At 45.9% G+C, this 24598-nt stretch overlaps 1 protein-coding gene across 6 annotated transcripts in view; it reads right to left on the bottom strand.

Annotated features, from left to right (window-relative positions):
* SIGLEC1 (sialic acid binding Ig like lectin 1) overlaps positions 1-24598 on the bottom strand; it is a 66017-nt gene that overhangs the window by 24893 nt on the left and 16526 nt on the right. For all 6 annotated transcript variants that reach the window (XM_074285514.1, XM_074285512.1, XM_074285513.1 and 3 more), the window contains exons 5-19: positions 24211-24477; positions 22876-23130; positions 21993-22292; positions 21344-21601; positions 20471-20779; positions 19613-19870; positions 19033-19335; positions 14571-14828; positions 13538-13834; positions 10447-10707; positions 9121-9411; positions 7995-8249; positions 6666-6968; positions 5379-5633; positions 514-813 (exon numbers count right to left, since the gene is read on the bottom strand). In XM_074285514.1, the coding sequence (XP_074141615.1) occupies positions 514-813; positions 5379-5633; positions 6666-6968; positions 7995-8249; positions 9121-9411; positions 10447-10707; positions 13538-13834; positions 14571-14828; positions 19033-19335; positions 19613-19870; positions 20471-20779; positions 21344-21601; positions 21993-22292; positions 22876-23130; positions 24211-24477 (4170 nt within the window). The remainder of the gene's footprint in view (positions 1-513; positions 814-5378; positions 5634-6665; positions 6969-7994; positions 8250-9120; positions 9412-10446; positions 10708-13537; positions 13835-14570; positions 14829-19032; positions 19336-19612; positions 19871-20470; positions 20780-21343; positions 21602-21992; positions 22293-22875; positions 23131-24210; positions 24478-24598) is intronic.

Genomic DNA, 24598 nt, shown 5'->3' with positions numbered 1-24598 from the left:
TAGTCATTCTGCTCCCACCCATGATTCAAGCTGCTCAATCTTGCTAATTTTTAGTTAAGATTCTATTCTGGTTCTGGCTATTCCCCTCCCTCTTAGAGGTCTGGTACATCTCTGAAGATGGACATAGTCATCCTATCTAAATGGTAGTGAGTTCATCTATTTCTACTGAAATTGTAAGCTCCTCAAGGCCAAAGACTATTTTCTTTTGGACCTTGTATTCTCAGCACTTAGCAATGATATGCTCATAGTAAGTGTTTAGTGTTTGCTGGATCAGATGGAATTGATGGAATGAGAAAGAATTATCCAAATTGAAAAAAGAAAATTTCACAGCAGACCTTAGAGAGAACTTTCTCTTTCTAAATGGTGGTTCCCATTCAAAGAAAGTTGTAGTCTCTCCTCCAGAGATTGTTACATAGGGAGAAACAAGCAGACCGGGCCATGTGATTCTTCCTCAGAGCAGGGGAAGACACTAAACGAACTCCTTCCTGATATTCCCAGAAGATCTTTGCTCACCTCTCGTTCCAAGGTACACAGAAGATGAAGCAGAACCCAGAGCATTGGATGCCAAGCATACATAATCTCCCTGGTCTGTGGAACTCATATCCTGAATGTCCACCCTCAGGGTATTGTAGGAGGTTGATACTTGAAAGTGGGGAGGATGACGACTTCCAGGATGGGTAGAAGTAATAAACTGGCTTCCATGATAAAGGGCCAGCTCAGATCGGGGCTCACTATCCACATGACAGTGCAGGATTCCCCAAAGACCAGTCTCTGGCTCTAGAAAAAAAGTCACAGCAGGTTTCCGTGGTGCATCTGCAAAGGAGATCCCGGAATGAATCTTGATATTAGAGACACTTTTTTAAAAAGAACTTAAGATAAGCAACATCAAATAAAGAGCTAAAATTAGATTTGGAGTCAGAAAAAAACTCAGAAAGTCAGAAAAAGAGTTTAAAATGGACTTAAAATGAGAAGGAGCTAGGCATTGACCTAGAGTCACTCTAGAAAAAGTTCTAAAATTCAATCTAGAGTCATAGAAAAGGCTAGAAATAGATTTAGAACTAAGAAAGATTAGGATCAGAGAAAAAGCTAGAAACAGACCTCAAATCCAAGAAAGAGCAATGAGAAATAAAGCTAAAGATCAATCAAGGATCAGAGAAAGAGCTAGGGAAAGTGCAAGACTCCAAGAAAGAGCTCAAAACAGACCTCAAATCCAAGAAAGAGCTAAAGAGAAAAGACTGAAGCCTGACTTAGATTCAGAAAGAGATAGACTCAAGGGAAAGCCCCTCTTTGTATCATCAGCAGGCTTGGGGTTAAGTCTAAAACAATTTATTTGAATGATTCACTCAGCACACACTCAGATTGCACAAAAATATAGGGGTGATGGGCCATCTGTAATCTTAGTGATCTGACGGGCTGGCAGATAGCTTATGCCTAAGAGATCTGAATTGATCAACATCCAACATCCTCACAAGTTGGGGCCATACAGTGAACAGATACTTGGATTCTAATAGCAAATCCTCTGTAAGGAAGAAGTTTGCCTAAAAAAGGGCAAACTAGCCTGGAACAGAAACAGATCAGCCAAAGCTCCCATGCCAATTAGCACTACAATCGGGTCCATAATTAGCCACTATATTTCTAGACTGGATGAAATGGAGATCCAGTATTTATAAAGGAGGGTGAGGATGCAATTAACAAAGATCAGCTTATATTTATATGGAATCCAAAATAAAAGTACAAAAAAGCAAATAAACAAAGCTTAAAGATAGACATAGATCTATAAATGTGTATCTATATCTGTAGATCTATGTCTACCTATATAGACAAACATATAGATATAGGTATCCTAAAGTGAGCAATATCAGTTCAGCAAATAGCAATGAGATAGAAAATGGACAGCCATTTCAGATTTATCATGATCCCCTTTGAGTTTTCTTGGCAGAGATACTAGAATGGTTTGTTGATATTACAGATAAGGCAACTGAGGCAAATAAGGTTAAGTGACTTGCCCAAGGTCACACAGCATAGTAAGTGTCTGAGGCTGTATTTGAACTTAGGAAGATGAGTCTTCTTGACTCTAGGCCCAGCATTCTATTCACTATGGCACCATCTGGCTGCCCAAGACAGGGTAAAGGGAGAGGCAAGGGGAACAATTTCACTATGTTCCACATACAGCTCAGTGAACAGATACTTGGATTCTAACAGCAAATTCTCTGTAAGTAAATCACTCACTAAGACAGTCATGGAGCCAAACAAAATTCCAACTACTGAAATGTACATTGAGAGTTTGGAGGGGCAGCAGTAACTTTTACTTGCCATCAGCTCAATGCTAGTCACAGAAACATATCTAGACTCAGGAAACAATGTACAGTCACACAAAGAGTTAGAGTGACAGAAAGATCCAGAGATATACTTAGAACCAAAAGACTGGAGATCTAGAATCTAAGAAATAACTAGCCAGAGCAAAAGAGGCAAACTTAAAATGAAAGAGTTAGAGTCAGAATTAGGAATAAGTCTAGTATTAGAGAGAATTCTAGTGTCAGAGACCAAGAGACCTATTTAGAGCTTAAAAAAAAACCAAAACATGTTGGAATAAGTTTTTCAAAGACAGTGCTGGAGAAAATGATAGACTCAGATTTGAAAAAGACAAAACTTTAGAAATAGACTTAGAAATTGTACATGTTAAAATGTATGGGATTGCCTGTCATTGGGGGGAGGGAGTGGAGGGAGGGGGGGATAATTTGGAAAAATGAATACAAGGGATAATATTATAAAAAAATTACTCATGCATATATACTGTGGAAAAAAAATTCTAAATTAAGAAAAAAAAAAGAAATTGTACATGTTAAACATATATTGCATTATTTGCTATCTAAGGAAGGGGTGGGGGAAGGGAGGGAGAAATTTTTGAAAGACAAGGTTTTCTAAGGGTGAATGTTGAAAATTTTTGCATGTATTTTGAAAATAAAAAGCTATTGTTTAAAAAGGAAATAAAGAAATAGACTTAGAGCCAGAGAAAGCATTATGATCAGACAGATAGGGAGGAAAAGGAAAGAGAGAGAAAGATACAGACAGACACACAGGGAGAGAGGAAGAGAAACAAAGAGAAACAAATAGAGACATTGGAAGGGAGAGAGAAATTAGGGAGAGATAGAGGAAGAGAAAGAGGAGCAGAGGGAGAGAGAAAAAATACAGAGACATAGGGAGAGAGGGCAAGAGGAAGAAAGAAGAGAAAGAGAAAAGGAGAGAAAGAGAGAGAAATAAAGGATAGATAGAGAGACAGAAAGAGAGAGAGGGAGGGAGATGAGAGGAGGGCGAGAGAGAGAGAGATGAAGGGAGAGAAAGGTACAGAGAAATACATGGGGAGAGAGAGGGAAAGAGGAAGAGAAAGAGAAAAGAGAAAGGAAGAGAGAGATGAGAGAACTGGAGGGAAGAGGAGGAGGAGGAAGACGAGGAGGAGGAGGAAGACGAGGAGGAGGAGGAGGAGGAAGAGGAACAAGAAGAAGAAGAAGAAGAAGAAGAAGAAGAAGAAGAAGAAGAAGAAGAAGAAGAAGAAGAAGAAGAAGAAGAAGAAGAAGAAGAAGAAGAAGAAGAAGAAGAAGAAGAAGAAGAAGAAGAAGAAGAAGAAGAAGAAGAAGAAGAAGACAATAGGATAGCAGAAGGAGGAATTAAAGAGAGAGAGATTTATCCAGAACTAGAGAAATAGGTCAAGAGATACAACTCCAAAAAAAAAAAAAAAGAAAAGAAAAAAAATAACAATTGCTTAATTGACCTAAAATTAAAGATATAAGCCAAAATAAAAACCAGAGCCAGACTTTGAGCCAGAGTAAAAGGCAAAGATAAAAGGATAGTAAATTAAATCCAAGGTGCCAGGAGTTTGAATCAGTTTAAGAGGTAGGGCTTGCCCACACATGGTTCTTAAAGGAGAAGATAGAGAAAAATGTGTACCTAAAGTAAAACTTGAAGCTAGAACAAAACCTCAGTGACTGTAACCCAGAGAGCCAACCAAGAGCAGCAGTTGTCACAGGCAAATGAACAGAAAAGGGGAGATGGGATGGGCTCTTGCAACAGACGACCTTCTGAGATATTTTAATAGAAAGACAGACAGAGGGGGCAGCTAGGTGCAGTGGATAGAGCACCAGCCCTGAATTCAGGAGGACCCGAGTTCAAATCTGCTCTCAGACACTTAACACTTCCTAGCTGTGTGACCCTGGGCAAGTCACTTAACCCCAGCCTCACCCAAAAAAAAAAAAAAAAAAAATTTGGAAAGACAGGCAGAATTCCTCAGCAACAAAGACTAACTCAGGGTCCTTAACCTAGGGAACATGAATGCAGGATGATGTTTTTTAAAGTGATCTGATAACTGGATTTCAACATAATTTGGTTTCTTTTATAAATCTATATGTTTTACTTTGTGCATTAAAAAAATAAATAAATAAATGTTATTCTAAGACAGAACCAAAGGAGTCTGTGACATGCAAAAAAGTCTAGAATCTAACTCTAACTGCTCTATTTAAAGCCATAACCAAGGTGAGGTAATGAAGACTTTGACCAAAATTGAGAGGACTCTGGAAGCAATTGAGTTTCTTCAGCCAGAAACAACCAAGTTTAGCACTTAGTTAACAAGAATGATGAACTTTAGCAGGAGCATAACAGACAGCACTTTTACTCCAAGTAAATCCAACCAGGCTAGACCCCACCCTCTTCCTCAATAGCAGCCTCCCCATAACTCAGGCTCTCCCATATCTCAGGGTCTCTGTCTCTCCTTTACAGTGCTCTCTCCCCACCACAAATCCTTTTATCTTAAGGTATCTGTACTTCCCTGCTACTTCCACTTCCACTGACTCACTGAATTTGTCTTTAAAAATCGATTTAAAAACGTTTCCTGTTCTTTACCCAAAGAATGACTTCACTACCAACACATGCCCCAGAGGTCAGAATTGCTAGTGTTAGGCTTATACCACAAGCCAGAAGAAAACTATAACAGCTGCCTCTCCTCCATCCATATCTTTAAGGAAACAGGAAGGGGCAGCTAGGGGGTGCAGTGGATAGAGCACCAGCCTTGAATTCAGGAGGACCCGAGTTCAAATCTGGCCTCAGACACTTAACACTTCCTAGCTGTGTGACCCTGGGCAAGTCACTTAACCTCAGCCTCAGAGGAAAAAGAAAAAAAAGGAAAAAGGAAGGTCTAAAACTATTTTTCTAAAGGTAAGTGAATTCTGAGCCCACCCTTAAAGGCTCAATGAATTTATGCACAAAACAAGGATGTGTCATAGTTCATGTTCACCCCTGCTCCAGGTCTTAGCAGAGGAAAAAGTTGGGATTGGGGCCCCCAAGAAATGGGTATACCCTCAAACACTTCCAGAAGAGCACACACTTACATAAAACTCTGAGGCTGACGGGGGCTGAGGAGACACTCCCCAAGGACCCTTTAGCATGACACTGGTACACCCCAGCCTGCTCACTGGCCACCTGGGAAAACCTGAGTGTAGGCTCTGGACCCTCCTGCAACCATCGGGAATTCCAGGACCACGTGTAAGTGGTGTTCTCTTGGACCTGGCTGGTCAGCAGACAGGTCATATTGAGGGAATCTCCTTCATGAATCTCCAAGCCTGGCTCCACTGTGATGCGAAGACCTGAGGAACAGTCCAATGACAGTAAGAGTAACAGCAGCAATAATGATACTGTTTCAGAGAGCCAATAGAAAATGAGCTTACATTCCAAAGCTTTTATTTGACTACAAAAAGCAAACATTTGATCCATCTAATTCCATATCATTTAACGTCAAACAACCATTATAGGATAACGGACAAGTTCCTACCTCAATTCCCTCAAAAACGATAGATGAGAACAAGAAGTCACACCAACAATTACAGCAATAATAATAATTTTATAGTGCCTTAAAATTTTCAGTTTACCGAGCATCCTCTTGGCATTACTCTCTAAGGCAGATAATGTGAGTAATTATTATTTCATTTTACAGAGGAGAAAACTGAAATACTAAGAAATATAATGAAATTTAATCTTTAAGAGTCAGAAAAGAGATCTTATGCCTTCTCCAAGTACAGAATCATCATCCTTCCCTCTCCCAAAACATACCCCATCCCGCTTTCTGAGACAGAAAATATTCTGTCTGGACATTTCATTATTCTCATCATCTGTATGATTATTCTCCCAGAGAATAGTCTCTCAGACTAGAATTCCAAGAAAATTAGGGCCTAAATAGAGCCTACCTGAGGGCAGAGACTGACTGTCGCATGAGACCTATGTCTTTCAGAGGCCATATCTCTTGCATCAGACCACAGGCTGTTTCTCCCATCAGGCCAGAGGTTTTTCTGTCTCTGTCTATAATTGTGTATATGTGTGTATCTCTGTCTCTGTGTCTCTGCCTCTCTCACTGTCCCTCTGTGTCTCTGACTTTCTCTCTCTTTCTCCCTCCCTTTCTCCCTTCTTCTCTCTCTCATTTCCCACCATCATAGACCAGGCTTCAGTACAAATAGTTCAGAGATTTTATCACCCCATCAAACTGAAGCTATCAGGAATGCCAGTGACTCCACATCTCCTTGTACCTTGACCCAGTCCATTTGGAATGCCCAGAACCAGCAAGAAGGACTGACAGACCCCGCTATCCTCATTCCCTAGACCTCCACCCAAACCCTTCCACTTACCTTCTCCCTGTAACTGTCCAGTGGTAGTGATGGAGCCAAGAGCATTCTGGGCAGAGCAGAGGTAGTCTCCCTCATCCTCCAAATTGACATGCCACAGCTCCAGCCGGAGGGTATTATGGGTTGTGTGGACACGGCTTCTCCCCACCAGTGACCCAAAGGGACTCTGACCAGAAGCCACCAGCACACCATCATGGGACAGACTCAGTTTTGCGGGGGGCTCACTGTCCACGGTACACTGCAACACAGTCAGTCGACCAGCCCGGGTATCCAAGAAAGAGGTCAGGAATACATCTCTAGGGGCATCTGGGAACAAGGGAACCAGTCTATGGGAGCAAAGCCAGACGGCGTCTGAGACTGCCCCCTCAACCTCCTTTGCCTGCTCCCTTCCTAATTCAGAGTTCTCAGGGTCACCACTTTCTATACTGGTATTTACAGAGCCAGTGAAGTGAATTATTGGGGCTAACCCACTGGAAATAGGCAATGGAACAAACACTCTTGTTGCCTTTGAAAGAACCGGTCACCTTGTAACTAGCTTTGAATTGATATTTGTGGAATTGAATCAAATCAGACTAAAATGAACTAACCAAAATTTGATTCATTCATGTTGCTTTATTCATCAACTTGAGTGTTCCCTCAAAGCAAGAGTTGGGTATCTCCTTCATCAGACCTAGAACTCCCAAAGTAAGGGGCTATGTGACCTCCATCAGACAAGGGACTCCCTGAGGTCAGGGATTGGGTCAATCCCCCATCAGACTGAGGACTCCCTGAGAACAGAGATTGGATCATCAGACCAGGGACTTCCTAAGGAGAAGAACTGGTTTTCCCCATTGGACTAAAGGATTTCTCAGACAAGGACTATTCCCTTCTCAAACTATGATTTCCCAGAATACAGGAATCATTTAATATCAATTTTAGTTGGGTGAATCTAAGCAAGCTATCAAGGTTTTTAAAACTAATTTCCTCATCTAGAAAACAGTCATCGTAATATTTGGAGTACTTATCTCACAAGAATGTTGATGGAATCAATAGCCTTTCCTATGTGTTAAGTTCTTTATAATTATTATCTCGTTTGATCCTCACTCAATCCTGGGAGGTAGGTGTTATTATTATCACATTTTACAGATGAGGCAACTGAGGCAAGTAGAGACTGAATGACTTGCCCAAGGATACACAGATAATCTGAGGGCAGATTTTACCTCCTTTCTTTCTCTGGGCCTATTATCTCAAAACTGAGGGCAATGGATCAGATGGTCTTTAGATCTCTCAACCTAGGAATCACCAAAAAAAAGTGCTGCCCCTAACTGGGCTCCCTCCCTCCCTCTCCCTTACACAGACGTCGCAGAGAAGCAGGCTGGGAACTTCGGACACTCCGGGCATCTCGAGCAGTGCAGGAGTAGGCACCGGCATCATGGGCCCTGGGAGTGCCAGGGAGCTGGAGGACCTGAGAGGGCCCCTCCTGGAGCCAGCGGCCATTGTGATACCAGGTGTAGACTGTGGGTGGCTTGGCAGCAGGGTCCTCACACATCAGGCTGACAGGTACACCCTCAGGCACCTCACTGGACGGAGCTATGGCCACTCTGGTGACTGGAGGACAAGGAGAAAGAGCTGAGGCTGGGACTAGCTGGGGAGGAAAGCGTGGGCTTTGTGCCTGGAGCCCAGGATTGCCGAGTTCTGATATAGAGTCTTTTCTTACCATCTCCTTCTTCCCCCTTCCCAAAAAAACACCTTGTATTTCATCTATATAAACTTTGTATCTACTTCTATTTGCACATGGTTTCTCCTCTGATAGAGTACAAGTTTCCTGAGGTCAGGAATTATTTCATTCTACTTTTGTGTAATCAGTGCCTGGAGTAACCATTGCTTGTCTACTGGATTAGCCCACTTGGCTATCCCTGAAGAAAACATTGCAGGAAAGTCTTAGACATAAGCAGAATAGGCATCTGCCCACATGGTATGATTTGAAGGACATTAACGAGGAGGTATTTCATCCCAAATCAGTGAGTTAATGACAGAGTGGAAAGAGCTCTTGATCTCAAATCAAAGGATCTGGGTTTGAAATCTAACCCCGCCGGGCAGCTAGGTGGCACAGTGGATAGAGCACCAGCCCTGAATTCAGGAGGACCCGAGTTCAAATGTGGTCTCAAACACTTAACACTTCCTAGCTGTGTGACCCTGGGTAAGTCACTTAACCCCAGCCTCAGGAAAAAAAAAAAGAAAAGAAAAAAAAAAAAGAAATCTAACCCTGCCACTTAGTACCTGGGTCTTTTCATTCATTCTGAGGCTCAATTCTCTCTTCTGCAAAATTAGGAGGCTGATCTCAATATCTCTAATCTAAATAGGGGGCAGGGAAGAAAGGAGTAGGGTACGGGGAACAGAGGTCAAGGAAGAGGGGTGGGATGAGGGGACACTCCTCCAATCATGCTTTGGAGCCTTGCTGTCTTCTTCTCATGCTCACCTTCTAGGTGTAGCTCCAAGGAAGTGTTTGCTTGGCCCAGAGAATTCTTAGCAAAACAGGTATAGAGGCCACTCCCAGGGGCCTTCAGTTCCTGGAGCTCAAGGCGAAGGGTATTGGGGGTAAAGGATACCCCCATTCTGGCTTGCCCAATGGAAGACGAGGCCAGAAGTTGACCAGCCCAACTCAAAGCCAGCGTGGCTGGAGGCTGGCTGTCCACAGTGCACAACAACACGGCTGGCCGTCCTGCCTGGCTCTCCAGCAGAGATGTCAGACGCAGTGTCCGAGGTGGATCTAGAGGGAAGGACAAAGAAAATCAGAACAGGGGCAAGGCCAAACAGGGAGACCTTCTCGGAGGAGGTGACTGGGAGAACTAAAGAGGCTACTGGAATAGTTAACAGGAAGGATGGGGAATAATGAGATGAAGCAGCCTTAGACAGAGAATTCAACTGGGAGGCAGGAACCCCCAGTTTAGTGATTGACTTTGGCTTAGTTTCCTTATCTATAAAATGAAGAATTTGGGACGACAGCTTCTAAGGTCTTTTCTCTGAATCCTTTTATCTTTCTGAGCCTCAGTTTCTTGATCTGTAAAATGAAAGAGTTGGACTGGGATCCCCTGAGACCCCTTTCAGATCTAGGGTTACGACCCATGAATGTTCTCCCTGTGTCTTCTCCCCTTCCTCGGGTTTGTAACTAGCATGACAATAGGAGCTTAGTACCATAGTACTGACTACAGTGACCATCATCCCTTTACCTCACTAGCCCACATTGTCACATGGAGCTAGGGCCCTGTCACCCTGAGTTACCCCCAGAGTATAACCATGTGACACCTCTCTCCAAAGTCTACCTTCTCTCCCTTGAGAGTCTCTGGGAAGCAGGCTGTCCCTTTCTCTCCTGTGTGACTGTCTCTGAGGGGGCCCTGTACTCTGCATCCTAGCCCCAAGTACCAGGACCTCTAGTTATAACTCTGTCCCTGTTCCACACCAGACTGGGTATCCACCTGTAGCCCCAGATTCCCTTAATTTGACATGTACAACCTCTCCAAGTCTTGCCTTTGCCATCTGTGAAATAGGAATAATCCCTCTCATTATCTCTGCTTTGCTAAAGAATCATATGGAAAGATAAGATGAGAAAGAAGGTAGCCCAGAAAGGCCTTTGGGATAAGTCATGGCTGCTACTCTATATGAGATATTCATATCATTTTCCCCAATTTCCAAAATGTAGAGGAGACTCATTCAGACCCTGTTCTCAAATACTGTTCCCTGCCCTGCCCCAAAGGGAGGCCATCAGATAATTCAAAATCCCTAGCTAGCCCAACCTGGGACTCACAGAGAACAGAGAGGCTCTTGGGGGAAGAGAGGCGAGTGCCTCCTTCATAATTATCCACAGCACAGCGGTAAGAAGCGGCATCAGCAGCAGAAACATTGGGGAGGAAGATGGAAGAGGAGCCAGAGCCTCCACCCATCCACTGCCCATTCCGGTACCATGTGTAGTTGAGCTGGGTAACATCGGCAGCTGAGATCACACAAGTCAAGTTCACAGACTGGCCCTCCCGAACGGTCAGAGAGGGCAGCACCTGGACCACCACGGCTGTTGGGGAAAGAAGATGAACCAGATCAAACCATGCATACACTTCAATCCAGTAGTGTCTTTACTTGGCCTGTATCCCAAAGAGATCGTAAAAAAGAGAAAAGGACTTTGTGTGCAAAAATGTTTGTAGCAGCCCTTTTTAAGGTGGCAAGGAACTGGAAACTGAGTGGGTGCCCATCAGCTGGAGAATGGCTGAATAAGTTATGGTTTATGAAGGTAATTAATAATATTGTTCTATAAGAAATGACCAGCAGGATGATTTCAGAGAGACCTGAAGAGACTTGCATGAACTGATGCTAAGTGAAATGAGCAGAATCAAGACAACAATGGACACAACAAGAAGATTAGGTGATAATCAACTCTGATGAACTTGGCTCTTTTCAACAGTGAGGAGATTCAAGGCAATTCCAAAAGAGTCATGATGGAGAGAACCATCTGCATCCAGAGAGAGGACTGTGGGGATTGAATATGGATCACAACATAGCATTTTCACCTTTTGTTGTTGTTTGCTTGCATTTTGTTTTCTTTCTCGTTTTTTTTTTCCTTTTTTAATCTGATTTTTCTTGTGCAGCATGATAAATGTAGAAATATGTATAGAAGAATTGCACATATTTAATATATATATTGGATTACTTGCTGTCTAAAAGAAGAGGTGAGGGAAAGGGGGAGAAAAATTTGGAACAGGATATTTTTCAAGGGTGAGAGTTGAAAGCTATCTTTGCATGTATTTTGAAAATTAAAAGCTATTATTAAAATTAAAAAAAAAAAAAAGATGAACCAGGTATTAGATTGAAGACAATGAAAAACACTCACCCTTCTCTTTCTGAGAGCAGAAACATGCTAGTTATTATAAACAGCTATTCCTCTTGTATAAAAAAGAGACAATGGATTAAAAGAGAATTAACCTCAAAGTCAAGAAGACAAGAGATTCAAGTCTCACCTCTGAATCCACTGGCTTTATGACATTGAATGAATGAGCAATTTTTAACATTCTTTTTTTATTTTGAGTTCCAAATTCTCCCCCAGCCTCTGCACTGAGAAGGCAATATGATATCAATTATCCATGTGAACTCATAAAAAACATATTTCCATATATTGTTTGTTATGTACTATATAACATGGTATAAAATGTCTAATGTATATAAAATACATACATTCTTATGTACATACATATATATACAATATATATGTATTAAATAAATAAGGTTAAAAAAATCTGCTTCAATTTACCACTAATTCTCTCTCTTTGGAGATGGAAAGCATTTTTCATCATGAGTTCTTGGAATTGATATAGATCATTATAATGATCAGAATCACTAAGTCTTTCATAGTTGGTTGCTGTGCAATATTACTGTTACTGCGTGTAACATTCTTCTGGTTCTGCACACTTCACTATCACTTCATCTAAGTCTTTCCAGGTTTTCCTGAAACCATCCTATTATAGCACAAAAGTATTTTTAGCACAATAGTATTATACCACAATCATAAACTATAATTTGTTCAGCTGTTCCCCAATGGATGACCTTTCCTCAATTTTCAATTCTTTGCCGCTACAGAAAGAGCTGCTATAAATATTTCTAGACATGTGGATCCTTTTCCTTTTTTGATCTCTTGAGAATATAGACTTAGTAGCTTACACAGTTTTTTTAGATCATTGGACACACTTCCAAATTATTCTCCAGAAAAGCTGGACCATTTCACAACTCCACTAACAATGCATTCATGTCCCATTTTTTCCTCATCTCCTTCAACATGTATCATTTTCCTTCTCTGTAATATTAACCAATATGACAGATGTGAGACAGTATATTAGAAGTCTATTAATTTGCATTTTTCTAATCAATAGAGATTTAGATAATTTTTCATAAAACTATCGACAGCTTTGATTTATCCTTCTGAAAACTGCTTGCTTCTATCCTTTGACCATTTATCAATTTTGGAAAGTTTTTATAAATTTGGCTCAGCTCCATATATATTTAAGAAATGAAGCCTTTATCAGGAAAAAAATTGTTTTAATTTTTTCCCCATTTTCCTAATTTGATACTAATTTGAGCTGCATTGGTTTTGTTTATGCAGAACCTTTTAAATTTCATATAATTAAAATTAATCATTTCATTTCCCATGACCCTCTCAATCTCTTGTTTGGTCATAAACTCTTCCCCTTTCATAGATCTGACAGATGTGTTTTTCCAAGCTCCTCTGATTTGCTTATGATATCACCCTTTATAATATAGTTTAAAATTTGGCATATCTAGGTGATGCAGGGAATGGAACAATGGACTCATCTTCCAGAGTCCAAATCGGGCCTCAAGTATTTCCTATCTGTGTGACCCTGGACAAGTCACTTAACCATGTTTGTCTCAATTTCCTCATCTGTAAGTAAATTAACTTAAATGGAATTGTCATTTTTTATGTTGATTCAGCCAACCTATGAGCAATTAATATTTCTTCAGTTGTTTAGTTCTGCCTTTATATGGGCAAACTATCTAAACTTTCTTTTTTGTGTATGTGATTTTTTTTTTCTTTTTCTGAGGCTGGAGTTAAGTGACTTGCCTAGGGTCACACAGCTAGGAAGTGTTAAGTGTCTGAGGCCAGATTTGAGCTCAGGTCCTCCTGAATTCAGGGCTGGTGCTCTATCTACTGCGCCACCTAGCTGCCCTCCTATCTAAACTTTCAATGTCCTAAACTTCAAGTTGTGAATCATGTGTCTATGTTAATGGAGGCAGTTTTCTAATTCAGAGTTCCATACAACAATGAAACCCAAATCCAGTTCAGACATTGAAAATATCTAAAATGCCCGCCCCTCCCCCTCACAGACATACTCACTCACTTTCAGCACTGAAGGCCACAGAAGCTGACGCAGTCCCAAAGATGTTGCTGGCTTTGCAGGTGTACTCTCCTTCATCCTCCAGCTTCACATTTGGGATCTCCACCCGGAGGACATTGAAAGCCCGAGTGACTCGAGAAGAGTCAACTCCAACACTGCTTTGGGAGGAGGCCACGAGCCGGTCGCCCTTCAGCAGCCTCAGCTGGGCCTGGGGATCACTGTCCACTTGGCACAGGATGAGGCCCAGCCTCCCAGCCTCCAATCCTCGTAAGGCAGTGAGGATAGGCTGTCGTGGGGCATCTGTATGGGGCGAGCAGAGAGAAGGGGGAGAGGAAAATACAAAAAAGGGCCAAGGGGAACCCTCTCTATGATGCTTCACTAAGTCTTTGTTCCATCAGACTGAAGATCTTGCTTCCTGAGGATGGGCCTAGGCAGCTGTAGAGCAGCAGGGACAGCCCCGGCCTGATAACCAGCATCAAAGACCTTGCCTCTGGACACATGAGGGTGAATGACTCTAAGCACCCCAACTACCTATCACAAAAACCTACAGGAGCCCTGGGGATGGAGGACTGAGAGTCTCTCCAATACTACTGTGGGATTGGGTTTGGGGAATAATGGCTCGGGACCCCTTCCTGAGCCCTGGGAGCACTGCCTACTCCCCCCTCCCCTTTCCCTCCAGCAGACTGACCCATACACCCTAAAACCCAGATTTTATAACTGAAAGTGGAGGTCGCAAAATCATGACTTAGTAGTAGTAAATCTGATTTGGATACCTCTTTTATATACCTATAACCCCAGGATCGTGTAAAAGTTTCACAGATGAAAAGGGTCACAAGTAGAAAAAGTTTCAGAAGCCCCGCTCTGAAAGAACATCTGTCCCCGCTTTGTGCTTCCCCACTTTTCCTCTGATCCTCCTCTTTTCTCTTCTCTCTTCCAACCTTTCCCCTTTTCCAGACACCCTTCACTTCCAACTCTTCTTTCTCCCTTTTTCTATCCTTCCCCCTCCCCTTTCCCCAACCATATGGGCAGTACTTACAGGACACATGAAGGCTGACAGGGGAGGCCAGACTGGTGGCCCCCCCTGGGGCCCGGGCCTGACAGTGGTAGGCACCCCCCTGCTCAGCAGTGATAGAAGGAAAGTGGAGCGTGGGAAGGATGGACTCTGGGAGGTGCCGACTGTCATGGTACCAGTGGTAGGTGGTCCCATCGGGAGCCCCACCTGTCACTCTGCAGCTCAAGGACACCGCCTCCCCTTCCTTGACCTCCAAAGATGGTGATACCTGAACCCAAGCGCCTGGAAGGGGGAGGAGAGGGAACAGAGGATCAGGCTCTGAACCATCCTCACTTCATGAGGCTTTTCTTGCCTCCTATACCCACCAAGCTGGCAGGGACAAGGGCAGGGACTGGGGGAGCCAAGGCAGAGAGCAAGCTGGTAAATCTGCTCAAGATCATGGCGCATCCTTGGGAGAGGGGGAAATTTAAATCGGATCTAGGGAAGAATTTGGCAGCAGCTCCAGAAATCGGGAGCGGGAGGAAGCAAAAGCAAAACACTTGACTGGGAACAAGAAGCCGGGCTGAAATCACAACTTAGACAAGCGGCCGCAGCTCTCTGAACCCCACTTTTCCTCAAGTGTAAAAGGAAGAAAGGGGAAGGAGTGATTCCCAGGGGGGCTTTTCTTAGTCCTCTAGGCTGGTGCTGCAATTCCAAGCTGTACAGGACCAAGGACAGCTCCTTGGGGATGCCCCAGGCTGGTGAGAGATACCTGGGGGAGGCAGATTACAGTGGAGCAGAAGGAAGGTCACCTCAAACAACTGAACTATCCCACACTCACTGACACATCCTCTTTCTGTCTCTCTCTCTCTCTGTCTCTGTGTGTGTGTGTCTCTCTGTCTCTGTCTCTCTGTCTCTGTCTCTCTCTCTGTCTCTCTCTGTCTCTCTCTCTATCTCTCTCTCTCTGTCTCTCTCTCTCTCTCTCTCTCTCTCTCTGTGTGTGTGTCTCTCTGTCTCTGTCTCTCTGTCTCTGTCTCTCTCTCTGTCTCTCTCTGTCTCTCTCTCTATCTCTCTCTCTCTGTCTCTCTCTCTATCTCTCTCTCTCTGTCTCTCTCTCTCTCTCTCTCTCTCTCTCTCTCTCTCTCTCTCTCTCTCTCTCTCATTCTCTCTCCTTGTCCAGCCCTTTGGCCCTGTAATGATGCCTTTTCTTTTCTCTACCTCCCCAGATTCCTAGCTTCCTTCAAAACTCAGCTTGAGGTCCACCTCCTACCTGAGAGCTGTGCTTATTTCACTCCCCCAACCACGAAAATTACTTTGCACTTATTTTATAGAAGTGTTTTAATTGATCTATCTGAATAGGAGAGAGTGAGAGATGGGAGAAAGGGGAGAGGGAAAGGGACAGGAACAGGAAGGAGAGACAAAAGGAGAACAGAGGACAGCAGAGGAAGGGAGGCAAGGGGGAGATGGAACAAAGGAAAGAGACAGAGAGAGAAGAGGAGAGGAGATAAGGAGGAAGAAGAGGAAGGGAGGAGAGGGAAAAAACGAGTGAGATAGAGAGACAGAGACAGAGAGACAAAGAGACAGAGAGATTCTGGCACACAGAATTATTATGAACATCCTCCTTCATTTAAAGACACTTAACACTTCCTAGCTGTGTGACCCTGGGCAAGTCACTTAACTCCAGCGGGGGGCGGGGGGGAACTAAATAAAATAAAGATAATGAAGCTGAAGCCCAGAGAAATTCAGAGACTGGGGCAAGCCGCCCAACCAGAAGCAGAAGGACCAGAGTCAGGACTTCTGGGAGGACACAGCTGGAGAACAACTTCTCTTGGCCCCTCCTCCTCTGGGATTCTACGGTAACTAAACTAAGAAGAATGGAAGGCCTTCTTTGATCCATATTTTTGGAAATACTCCATTTATCTTTTTTATCTTTAGTCACAATACCTGACTTGAAAATCAGGTTTATTTTACTCGAGTTATTTGTCAGAAAAGTTGGGATTTGTGTTTGTTGCAGCCTTGCGTAGGCTCTGGCATGGTGATATCCCGCCACCTGGCGGCAACTGTGGTTGTTGCAGGGGAGATTTCTTCCCAGATTGTTGTCTGTCCTTCATTCTCCAGGAGCACCTTGACATCCTGGAGGAGCTGCCTTGACATGCAAGTGGATTAGATGAGGGAGGGAGGGCTGGGGAAGGTCACCTGCCTCACTCTTCCGGAGCCGTCTTCGCCAAGTGGCCAGAGAGAGTCGGGATGGCCAGAGACGGCCCAGCAAGAGCTCATAAAGAGTTCTTCCAAGAGGGGCAGCTAAGTGGTGCAGTGGATAGAGCACCAGCCTTGAATTCAGGAGGACCGGAGTTCAAATCTCACTTAACACTTCCTAGCTGTGTGACCCTGGGCAAGTCACTTAACCCCAGCCTCAAAAAAAAAAAAAAAAAGAGTTCTCCCAAGAGCACTTTAGCTTAAAAAGGCCAAGGTCTCCCACCGCATCCGGGGCCATCTCCAGTCGTCCTGGTCTCTCTCTGGCCACTGGACCCCACTGGAGGGGAAGGTGAGGCAGGTGCCCTTGCCCAGCCCTCCCTCCCTCAGATCCAATTCCCTTGCGTGTCACAGCAGCATCTCCCCGTGTCATGGTGCTCTTTGAGAACAAAGACAAACACCATCTCTTAGAAGGAGGCACCTCTGAGATCTTTGAGTCCAAGCTCCTCATTTTCCACAAAAAGAATCAGAAACGACAAGAAGTGAAATGATTCCCAAGATCACACAAGTTTTAAAAATATGCAACTCAGTGATGGCCTGGGGCCAAAGACATGAAATCAGATACTAACTCTGATTTATGACCCCAGCAAGTCGCTTAGCCTCTGACTCAGTTTCCCTATCTGTAAACTGGAGATAATGCATTCGAGTGCTGCCCAAGGACTTGTGTTTTAAGTCATTCTTTCCACATATCCTCCCAGTCCAGGCTTGTCAGATATTACCCTGACCAGGGTTAGGTCACTGTGTGCTGTTGCTTTTAGGAGAGGTTGAAAACCTACTGAGGTGCCCAGTTGTGGGCCAATAAAGGAGAAAATAAGGAATCTTGGTTCCTGTCTTGAGTTTCAAAATTCCTCTCTCTGGACCATTTCTTATGAGTCCATCTTTCTTCATCATGTTTATTAGAAGAATAAATAGAATAGTAAAATGCTTTGGAAAATCCTCAGAACTTCCCCCACCTACCAGTCAATGACATAATACAAAATGAGTCCTGGTGTGAACTGAGTGAAAAGTTGCAAATCGTTAGTGATTCAGGGTTAACAAGGGAGTGCTCCCGGGATACCAAGAAAGGTCTACAGTGGAATGATCAAGGTCAACAGTGGAGTGCTCCAGGGAGAACAAGAAAGGTCTACAGTGGAGTGGTCCAAGGAGACCAAGATCAACAGTGGAGTGCTCCAGAGAGAATGAGGAAGATCAACAGTTGTAAAGTGCTCCAGGGAGAACAGGAAGGTCAAAAGTGAAGTGCTCCAGGGAAAACAGGAAAGGTCAACAGTGGAGTGCATCAGGGAGAAAGGAAAGGTCAACAGTGGAGTGCTCCAGGAAGAACAGGAAAGGTCAACAGTGGAGTGATCCAAGGAGACCAAGATCAACAGTGGAGTGCTCCAGAGAGAATGAGGAAGATCAACAATAAAGTGCTCCAGGGAGAACAGGAAAGGTCAACAGTGGAGTGCTCCAGGGAGAACAGGAAGGTCAAAAGTAGAGTGCTCCAGGAAGAACAGGAAAGGTCAAAAATAGAGTGCTCCAGGAAGAACAGAAAAGGTCAACAGTGGAATGATCCAGGGAGAACAGGAAGGTCAAAAGTGGAGTGATCCAAGGAGACCAAGATCAACAGTGGAGTGCTCCAGGGAGAACAGGAAGGTCAAAAGTGGAGTGCTCCAGAGATCATCTTTGGTCCTATTGCTTTCAGCATTCTTATTAGTGATTTGGATGCTTGTCAAATATGCCTTAGAAGGAATCCTTTCTCTTCATAATAAACATCTTCTGTATTTGGTTGAACTGCAAATTGAGCAAACTCTCCTTCCCCAGGACCTCTTTCTCTCGTATATTAGCCCTCCCCTCTCATAGCATTGTTCTCTAAGCCATCTTTTCCATGTATTTCTCTCACTGCCTTCCCTTACAAGTCTAGTAAAAAAAAAAAAAAAAAAAAATCATTCAATCAATGAACATTTACTACTCTGTTCCAGGCACTATGCTAAGCACTGGGCAATTTAAATACATTATTTTATTTAATTCTTGTTTAATTTAATTTATTTTATTTTAATTTAATTATTTGTTTGTTTGTTTTAATTTAATCATTTAATTCTTTCAAAAACTCTGTGAAGTGCTAATATTGCTAGCCCATTTAGTTAGGGAAACTGAGGCTCACAGTCAAGTGATTTAGTCAGGCAGGTAGTATGTGCTAGAAGAAAATCTTTCCTGACTCCAAGTTCACTTCTCAGTTGCCTAGAAGGAACAAGGGAAAGAGGAGAGAAATACTCACCATGAACTTGAAAAAAAATGATGGTGCTGGCTGAGCCATGAGCATTAGTGGCCCGGCATTGGTAGTTCCCAGCATCCTCTAGTCTCAGGTCCTTGATTTCCATCCTGAGGGAGTTCGGACTAGCCTCCACCCAGAGTTGCCTGCCCTCCAAAGTCTTGGAGCCAAGGCTGGATGCCACCAACTTCTCACCATGGAACAGGGTCATTGCTGCGGGGGGGCTGCTGTTGACAGAGCAGAGGAACACGGCCCCTTGGCCCCCAGTGGTGTCCAGGAAGACAGAGAGATGGGGGGAATCTGGAGGGTCTAGAGGGGTAACAGAGGTAGAATTAGGCTGACTCCTCTGCTTACCATCATGGCTTATCCACATCACAACCTAAGAATAGCTTCAGTCACCCCCCAACCTAAGCCCCAACCCACATGACTTTCTTGTTCTCCTTGGAGCACTCAATTTCAGTCCCAGTGCCAGAGGGCTAGCCTCAGACCAAGCCCTTTCCTCCCAGTTACTCTCTCCCTCCTCCCCAACCCCACTACAGCCACCCTTCTTCCTTCAGGACTCATGCCTCCCATGCCCTTCACTCACACAGCACTTGCAGGGCCACCGCAGGGGAGCGTCTCTCCCCTATTTGGGTGCTGACATGGCAGGAGTACAGGGCAGCATGTGTCCTAGTCACAGGCTGAAGGACCACAGATCCTTGTGACCCCTGTGCCCACAGGGCCCCATTCCGGTACCAAGTGAAATTTGTGGTGCTATTGTTGGACTCCCGGGTCACGACACAGGTCAGATTGGCCCCTTTGCCCTCCTTCACAGTAGCTGATGGAAAGATGACGAGCCGTGTACCTGGGGGGGGGAGATCAAAGACACAGATGCCCAGAGTTAAGGTCATACAGACCATCCTCCTGCCTCCAACCCAGCTGTGGCCAGTCCTCCCAGCCACAAAAGATGGCTCCCCGTCTTCGCTCCCCTGGCCTCCGGCATAACTGCTCCCAAGAAAGCTCAGGGGTAACATTGATTCTGCCTCGCCCTCCACTTCCATGCAGGAATGGCCATCGCCCAACTCAGGAGTCCGGGTAAGACGCGAGCAAGTGCATCGTGGAATGTTGGAACTGAAAGGGCTTTAGGGGTATGACCAGAGTGTTCTAATTCAACATCCCATTTTACACATGGGAAAACTGAGGAACACCCTGAGCATGCTGAAACCCATTCCAGACAAGGCCCTTTTTTCCCTTTTTTTCCTCATATACACCATAGTTCAATCCAAAGCTGTAACATCCAAGGCTTCCTTCTCCCGTTTGACCTACGCTTTGCTATGGCCCCTCTAGCACCAGTCCTTTCCACTAAGAGCATCCTCCCTCCCCCAGACTCTTTGTAAGTAGCTGTCCTTGGTCCTCCAGCCCCTTCCTCCACCAACTTCCCAGAAGCCTCTTCCCAAACACTCACTCTGGGTCTCAAACGCCACAGAGACTGTAGAATTGCCCAGCGCGTTGGTGGCTTCACACGTGTACTCCCCCTCATCCTCCAGCACCACGTCACGGATCTCCACACGAAGGGAATTAGGCCCAGAGGTGGCCCGGACTCGGGGACGCCTCGGCCCATTTCCTCCCCAGCCCCGAGAGGTGGCCACAAGCTGGTCTCCTCGGAGCAGCCTCAGGTCGGCCACTGGGTCACTGTCCACGGTGCACGAGAGGAGGCCCAGCCTGCCAGCCTCCGTGTCCACCAAGGCAGTAAGCGAGGGTTGTCGCGGGGGGTCTGTGCGCAGGGAGAAGGCGGTGGGTGAGTGAGGGGCCGTGGGTGTGCAACGATGGCTATTTTTCTGCCAAACTCCACTGACACACACCGTGTATTCTGCTATCTGGTGGCATTCATCTCCCTGCTACTCACACTGCCTCCCGCCCCTGAATTTTCCCTGACCTGCACCTCCTGCCTCCTGCCTCCCCTGGTCTCCTTCTAGTCTCAGTTGAAGCCCCGCCTTCTGCAAGAAGCCTCTCCCAAGCACCCTCAATGCTAAGGCCTTCTTTCTGGGCTTGCCTCCCACTTTTCTGGTCCATACCTCCCATCTGTACAACCTTATGTGGCCGCTGTCCTCCCTTAAATTGGGAACTCCTTTGCCTTTCTTTCCCCAAAGTGTATAATGTTCCTGACCCATGATAGCCCCATAATCGATGCTTACTGATTGAAATGAGTTACCTAGTCCGGGAGCTCCTGGGAACAGGAAATTCCTCCCTTGCTCCCTTGCCCACTTTATGGACCCCACCAGGGATGTCCCCAGCACAAGCCTCCCCTCCCCGGCCCAAAGCCTTAGGGCTCACTCACAGATAACAGTAAGGGCAGCGGGAGGCGAGGTCCGGCTGCTGCCCAGGCTGTCCTGGGCCTGGCAGTGATAGGAGCCCGAGTTGGCGCTGAGCACCTTGGGAAAGGTGAGGAGGCTAAGGGGCCTGTCCTTCAGCCTCTCGCCATTCCGGTACCAGGTATAGAGGGCATAGGGCCTGTCGCTCCGGGCAGTCACACAGCTCAGAGTCACTTCCTCGCCCTCCACCACCTGGGACCCTGGATGGATTCCGACCCAGGCTGCTACAGAGAACGAAGGGGGAAGGGTCAGGGACCAAGTCAGTTAGCTCAACCCCAGCCCCCAGCCCCACCCTCCTGCCTGTGGGACTCTACCAGGCCTAGAATATGTTTCTTCCCCTTAATGATCACAGCTTCAGGGCACCTTACCCTTCACTCCCCCGCCCACTCCAAGAAGTCTGGGATTTCTCTCCCCATCCCTTTTTTCTCCCCAAAATTTTCCTTCCTCTCAGCACTTTTTTATGTTCCAGGGCCTATGTATTGTTTATGGCTCAGCCTTAATGCTTAACCCAAGAGTTCCCTCAGTAGATACAAGAAGTCCTTTAAGATCCTTGGAGGACAGTCCAGGAGCTCCCGTGGTTGCCCCCTTCCCCCTCAGACGGAGCGCAGCCCTTACTGTCAGCCCTGAGCTTGTGGCTGGAGGAGGCCTTCCCGAGGACATTGACGGCCTCACACGTGTAGTCCCCACCATCGTCAGCCTCCAGTGCTTGAACACTCAGACGCAGGGAGTTGTGGCCACTGGTGACGCTGAAGCGTTGACTGGGTGTGTCCTGGGAGGTGGAGGAGACCAGCAGCCGGCCGCCGTGCCAGAGGGTCAGGTTGGCTTGGGGCTCGCTGTCCACAGAGCAGTGGATGATGGCTCTCTGGCCCCTCTGGGTTTCCAAGAAGGAGGTGAGCACGGGGACCCTCGGGGGATCTGCACAGGTTAGAGAGGAGGTGGTGACTGATGTTTCACCTCCTTCAAGAAGCTTTCCAGGATTTCTCCACTGAGAATTATTGACTTCTCTGCCTTGGAAGCCCTATGACTCCTGCCTCCTATTGGGCCCCCAGAAAGCTCTTTCATTTATGAACAATCACAGAATTTTACCACTGGAAGTCACCCTGGGGTGATGGGGTACATGGGGAAGGTAAGGGTGGTCCTGGGGAGAGAAGTTGTTTGGAAAGTCCAGTAGACCCAGGACTCAGGTTGAGAGGAGCTACTGATCTGTGACCATTGATTTGGAGGCAGAAGGAGCTTACAGAGAGCACCCTCCTCTCATTTAACAGATGAGGAAACTGATCCCCAGACAGAGGAACTTTCCCAAGATTCCACCCTGTGGAAGAGGCAGGATGGAGCTTGATTTCTTAACAGCGAGCCCAAAACTTTCTCCACAATATGGAGCTGCTGCCCCTGCCGCAGCTGCTGCAGAAACGGACCAGGCACATCCTCGGCCTTAGCCGCCAAGGGCCCGCTCGCCCCCTCCTAACCCCGAACCCCTGGCCAGGAGGAGGCGACTCACAGGTGACCACCAGGTTAGTGGGTGGGGAGGCCTTGACCCCCATCGGGTTTGTCACTGTGCAGAAGTAGAAGCCGGAGTCAGCGCTGCTTATGCGGGCATATGTCAGGGTCCGGACAGCCAAGTCCTCGATCCACACGTTGTTCTTGAACCAGCTGTAGGAGGCATTCTGCTGGTCCCCCCCAGGCAGGGTGCAGGTGAGGGACACCGCCTGCCCTTCCTGGATGACTCCCGGCGGGTGCACTTGGATCAGTGGATCTAAGGGATAAGCAGGATGAGCAAGGGAAGGGCCGAGGCAGGATCACACCCAGAATGTAGGGCCTGTGTCCATCCTCCCACTGAGACCATGAGGGACGGACCCAAAGCAACAAGGCCTCGCCTAGGCAGCTGCCTCCCCAGCCCCTTCACTTGCCCCTCTGACAAACCCAGTTCCACCAAAGCTAAACCTCCAATGATTTTCTATCACCCCAGTTTTCTAGGCTAAGGTGGAGACCAACCCAAATTTAATCAAGTCCACATGGGGCTTTAATTTCAACGTAATTCAGTGACTACTTTCTCGTTGCTCATCCCGTCCAACTTTTCATGACCTCATTTGGGGTTTCCTTGGCCAAGACACTGAAGTAGTTGGCCATTTCCTTCTCAGGAAACTGAGGCAAACAAATTAAGGAACTTACCCAGGGTCACTTCACTAGGAAATGTCTGGGGTCAGACTTGAACTCGTCTTCCCAATGCCCGGCTCGGCACTCTGCCTGGCTTGGCACTCTGCCTTGTGCCATCTAGCTGGCCAGGTAACTAGTCATGGATCCTACTCTATGCCAATGACCCTGATAAGTGCTGGGGGTACTAAGAGGCAAAGGAAGCAGCTCCTGCCTTCAGGGAGTCTTCCTAGTAAGTAGCAAAAACTGGATTTAATCCAGATCCAACCTGAGTTCAAATCTCATCTTAAGTCAGTCTTGAGCCCACTACATTTGACCCAGACTGTGCTCTGCACTCAGTAAACAGAATCAATGCTTATTAAATTGAATTGAAATCCAACCAAAGCCCCGCCCCATAATCTGGACCCATTGATTGAAACCTCCCCCATAAGTCTCTCTCACCTCCCCAAGATGACACTCAAGACTCTTAGCTGGCTGGAGTCCTCCCTACCTTCCAGCTTGGCAAGTGGGAGGTAACAGAAAAGTGCTAAAATCCTCGGATGCTTAACCGGGCCCAGACGAAGGGGCTGGCTCCATCCATTTCCTAGCTCAGCCCAAGGCGGCTAGCAGGTCCTAACAGAGAATGAGTTTCCTATGGGGACCACACTTCAGAATATCAAAAGCACTGATTGGAGGAACTCACCAAAGATAGGGACAGTGATAGGGTCCGCTGTTCCAGTACCCAAGGGATTCTCCACCAGGCAGGAGTAGCGCCCATGGTCCTCCCAGGTGGCCTTGCTCACGTGGAGCACTTCTTGATTGGCATTATAGAGTGTTCCATCTTTAAACCACCTGAAGACGGTAGGCTTAGGGTTGCTGTTATTGACGTGACAGGTGAGGGTAAAGGAATCCCCCAGGTGGATGTTCTGCTTGGAGGGCTGTAGAGACACCTTCACTCCTCTGGGGGCAACTAGAGAGAGAGAGAAGAGGATCACTAAGGAGCAAGGTCCATTAGAGGCTATGGAATGGAGAATTAAGTCACCTTAATATGAAGTCTAGAACAACTGCCTACTGACAGTGAGACTGTGGAC

This window comes from Sminthopsis crassicaudata, chromosome 2 (genome assembly GCF_048593235.1).
Source record: "Sminthopsis crassicaudata isolate SCR6 chromosome 2, ASM4859323v1, whole genome shotgun sequence".
In the NCBI taxonomy this organism is placed as follows: Eukaryota; Metazoa; Chordata; class Mammalia; order Dasyuromorphia; family Dasyuridae; genus Sminthopsis; species Sminthopsis crassicaudata.
The sequence above is the reverse complement of the archived record's forward strand: the minus strand, read 5'-3'. Positions and strand labels throughout refer to the sequence as shown.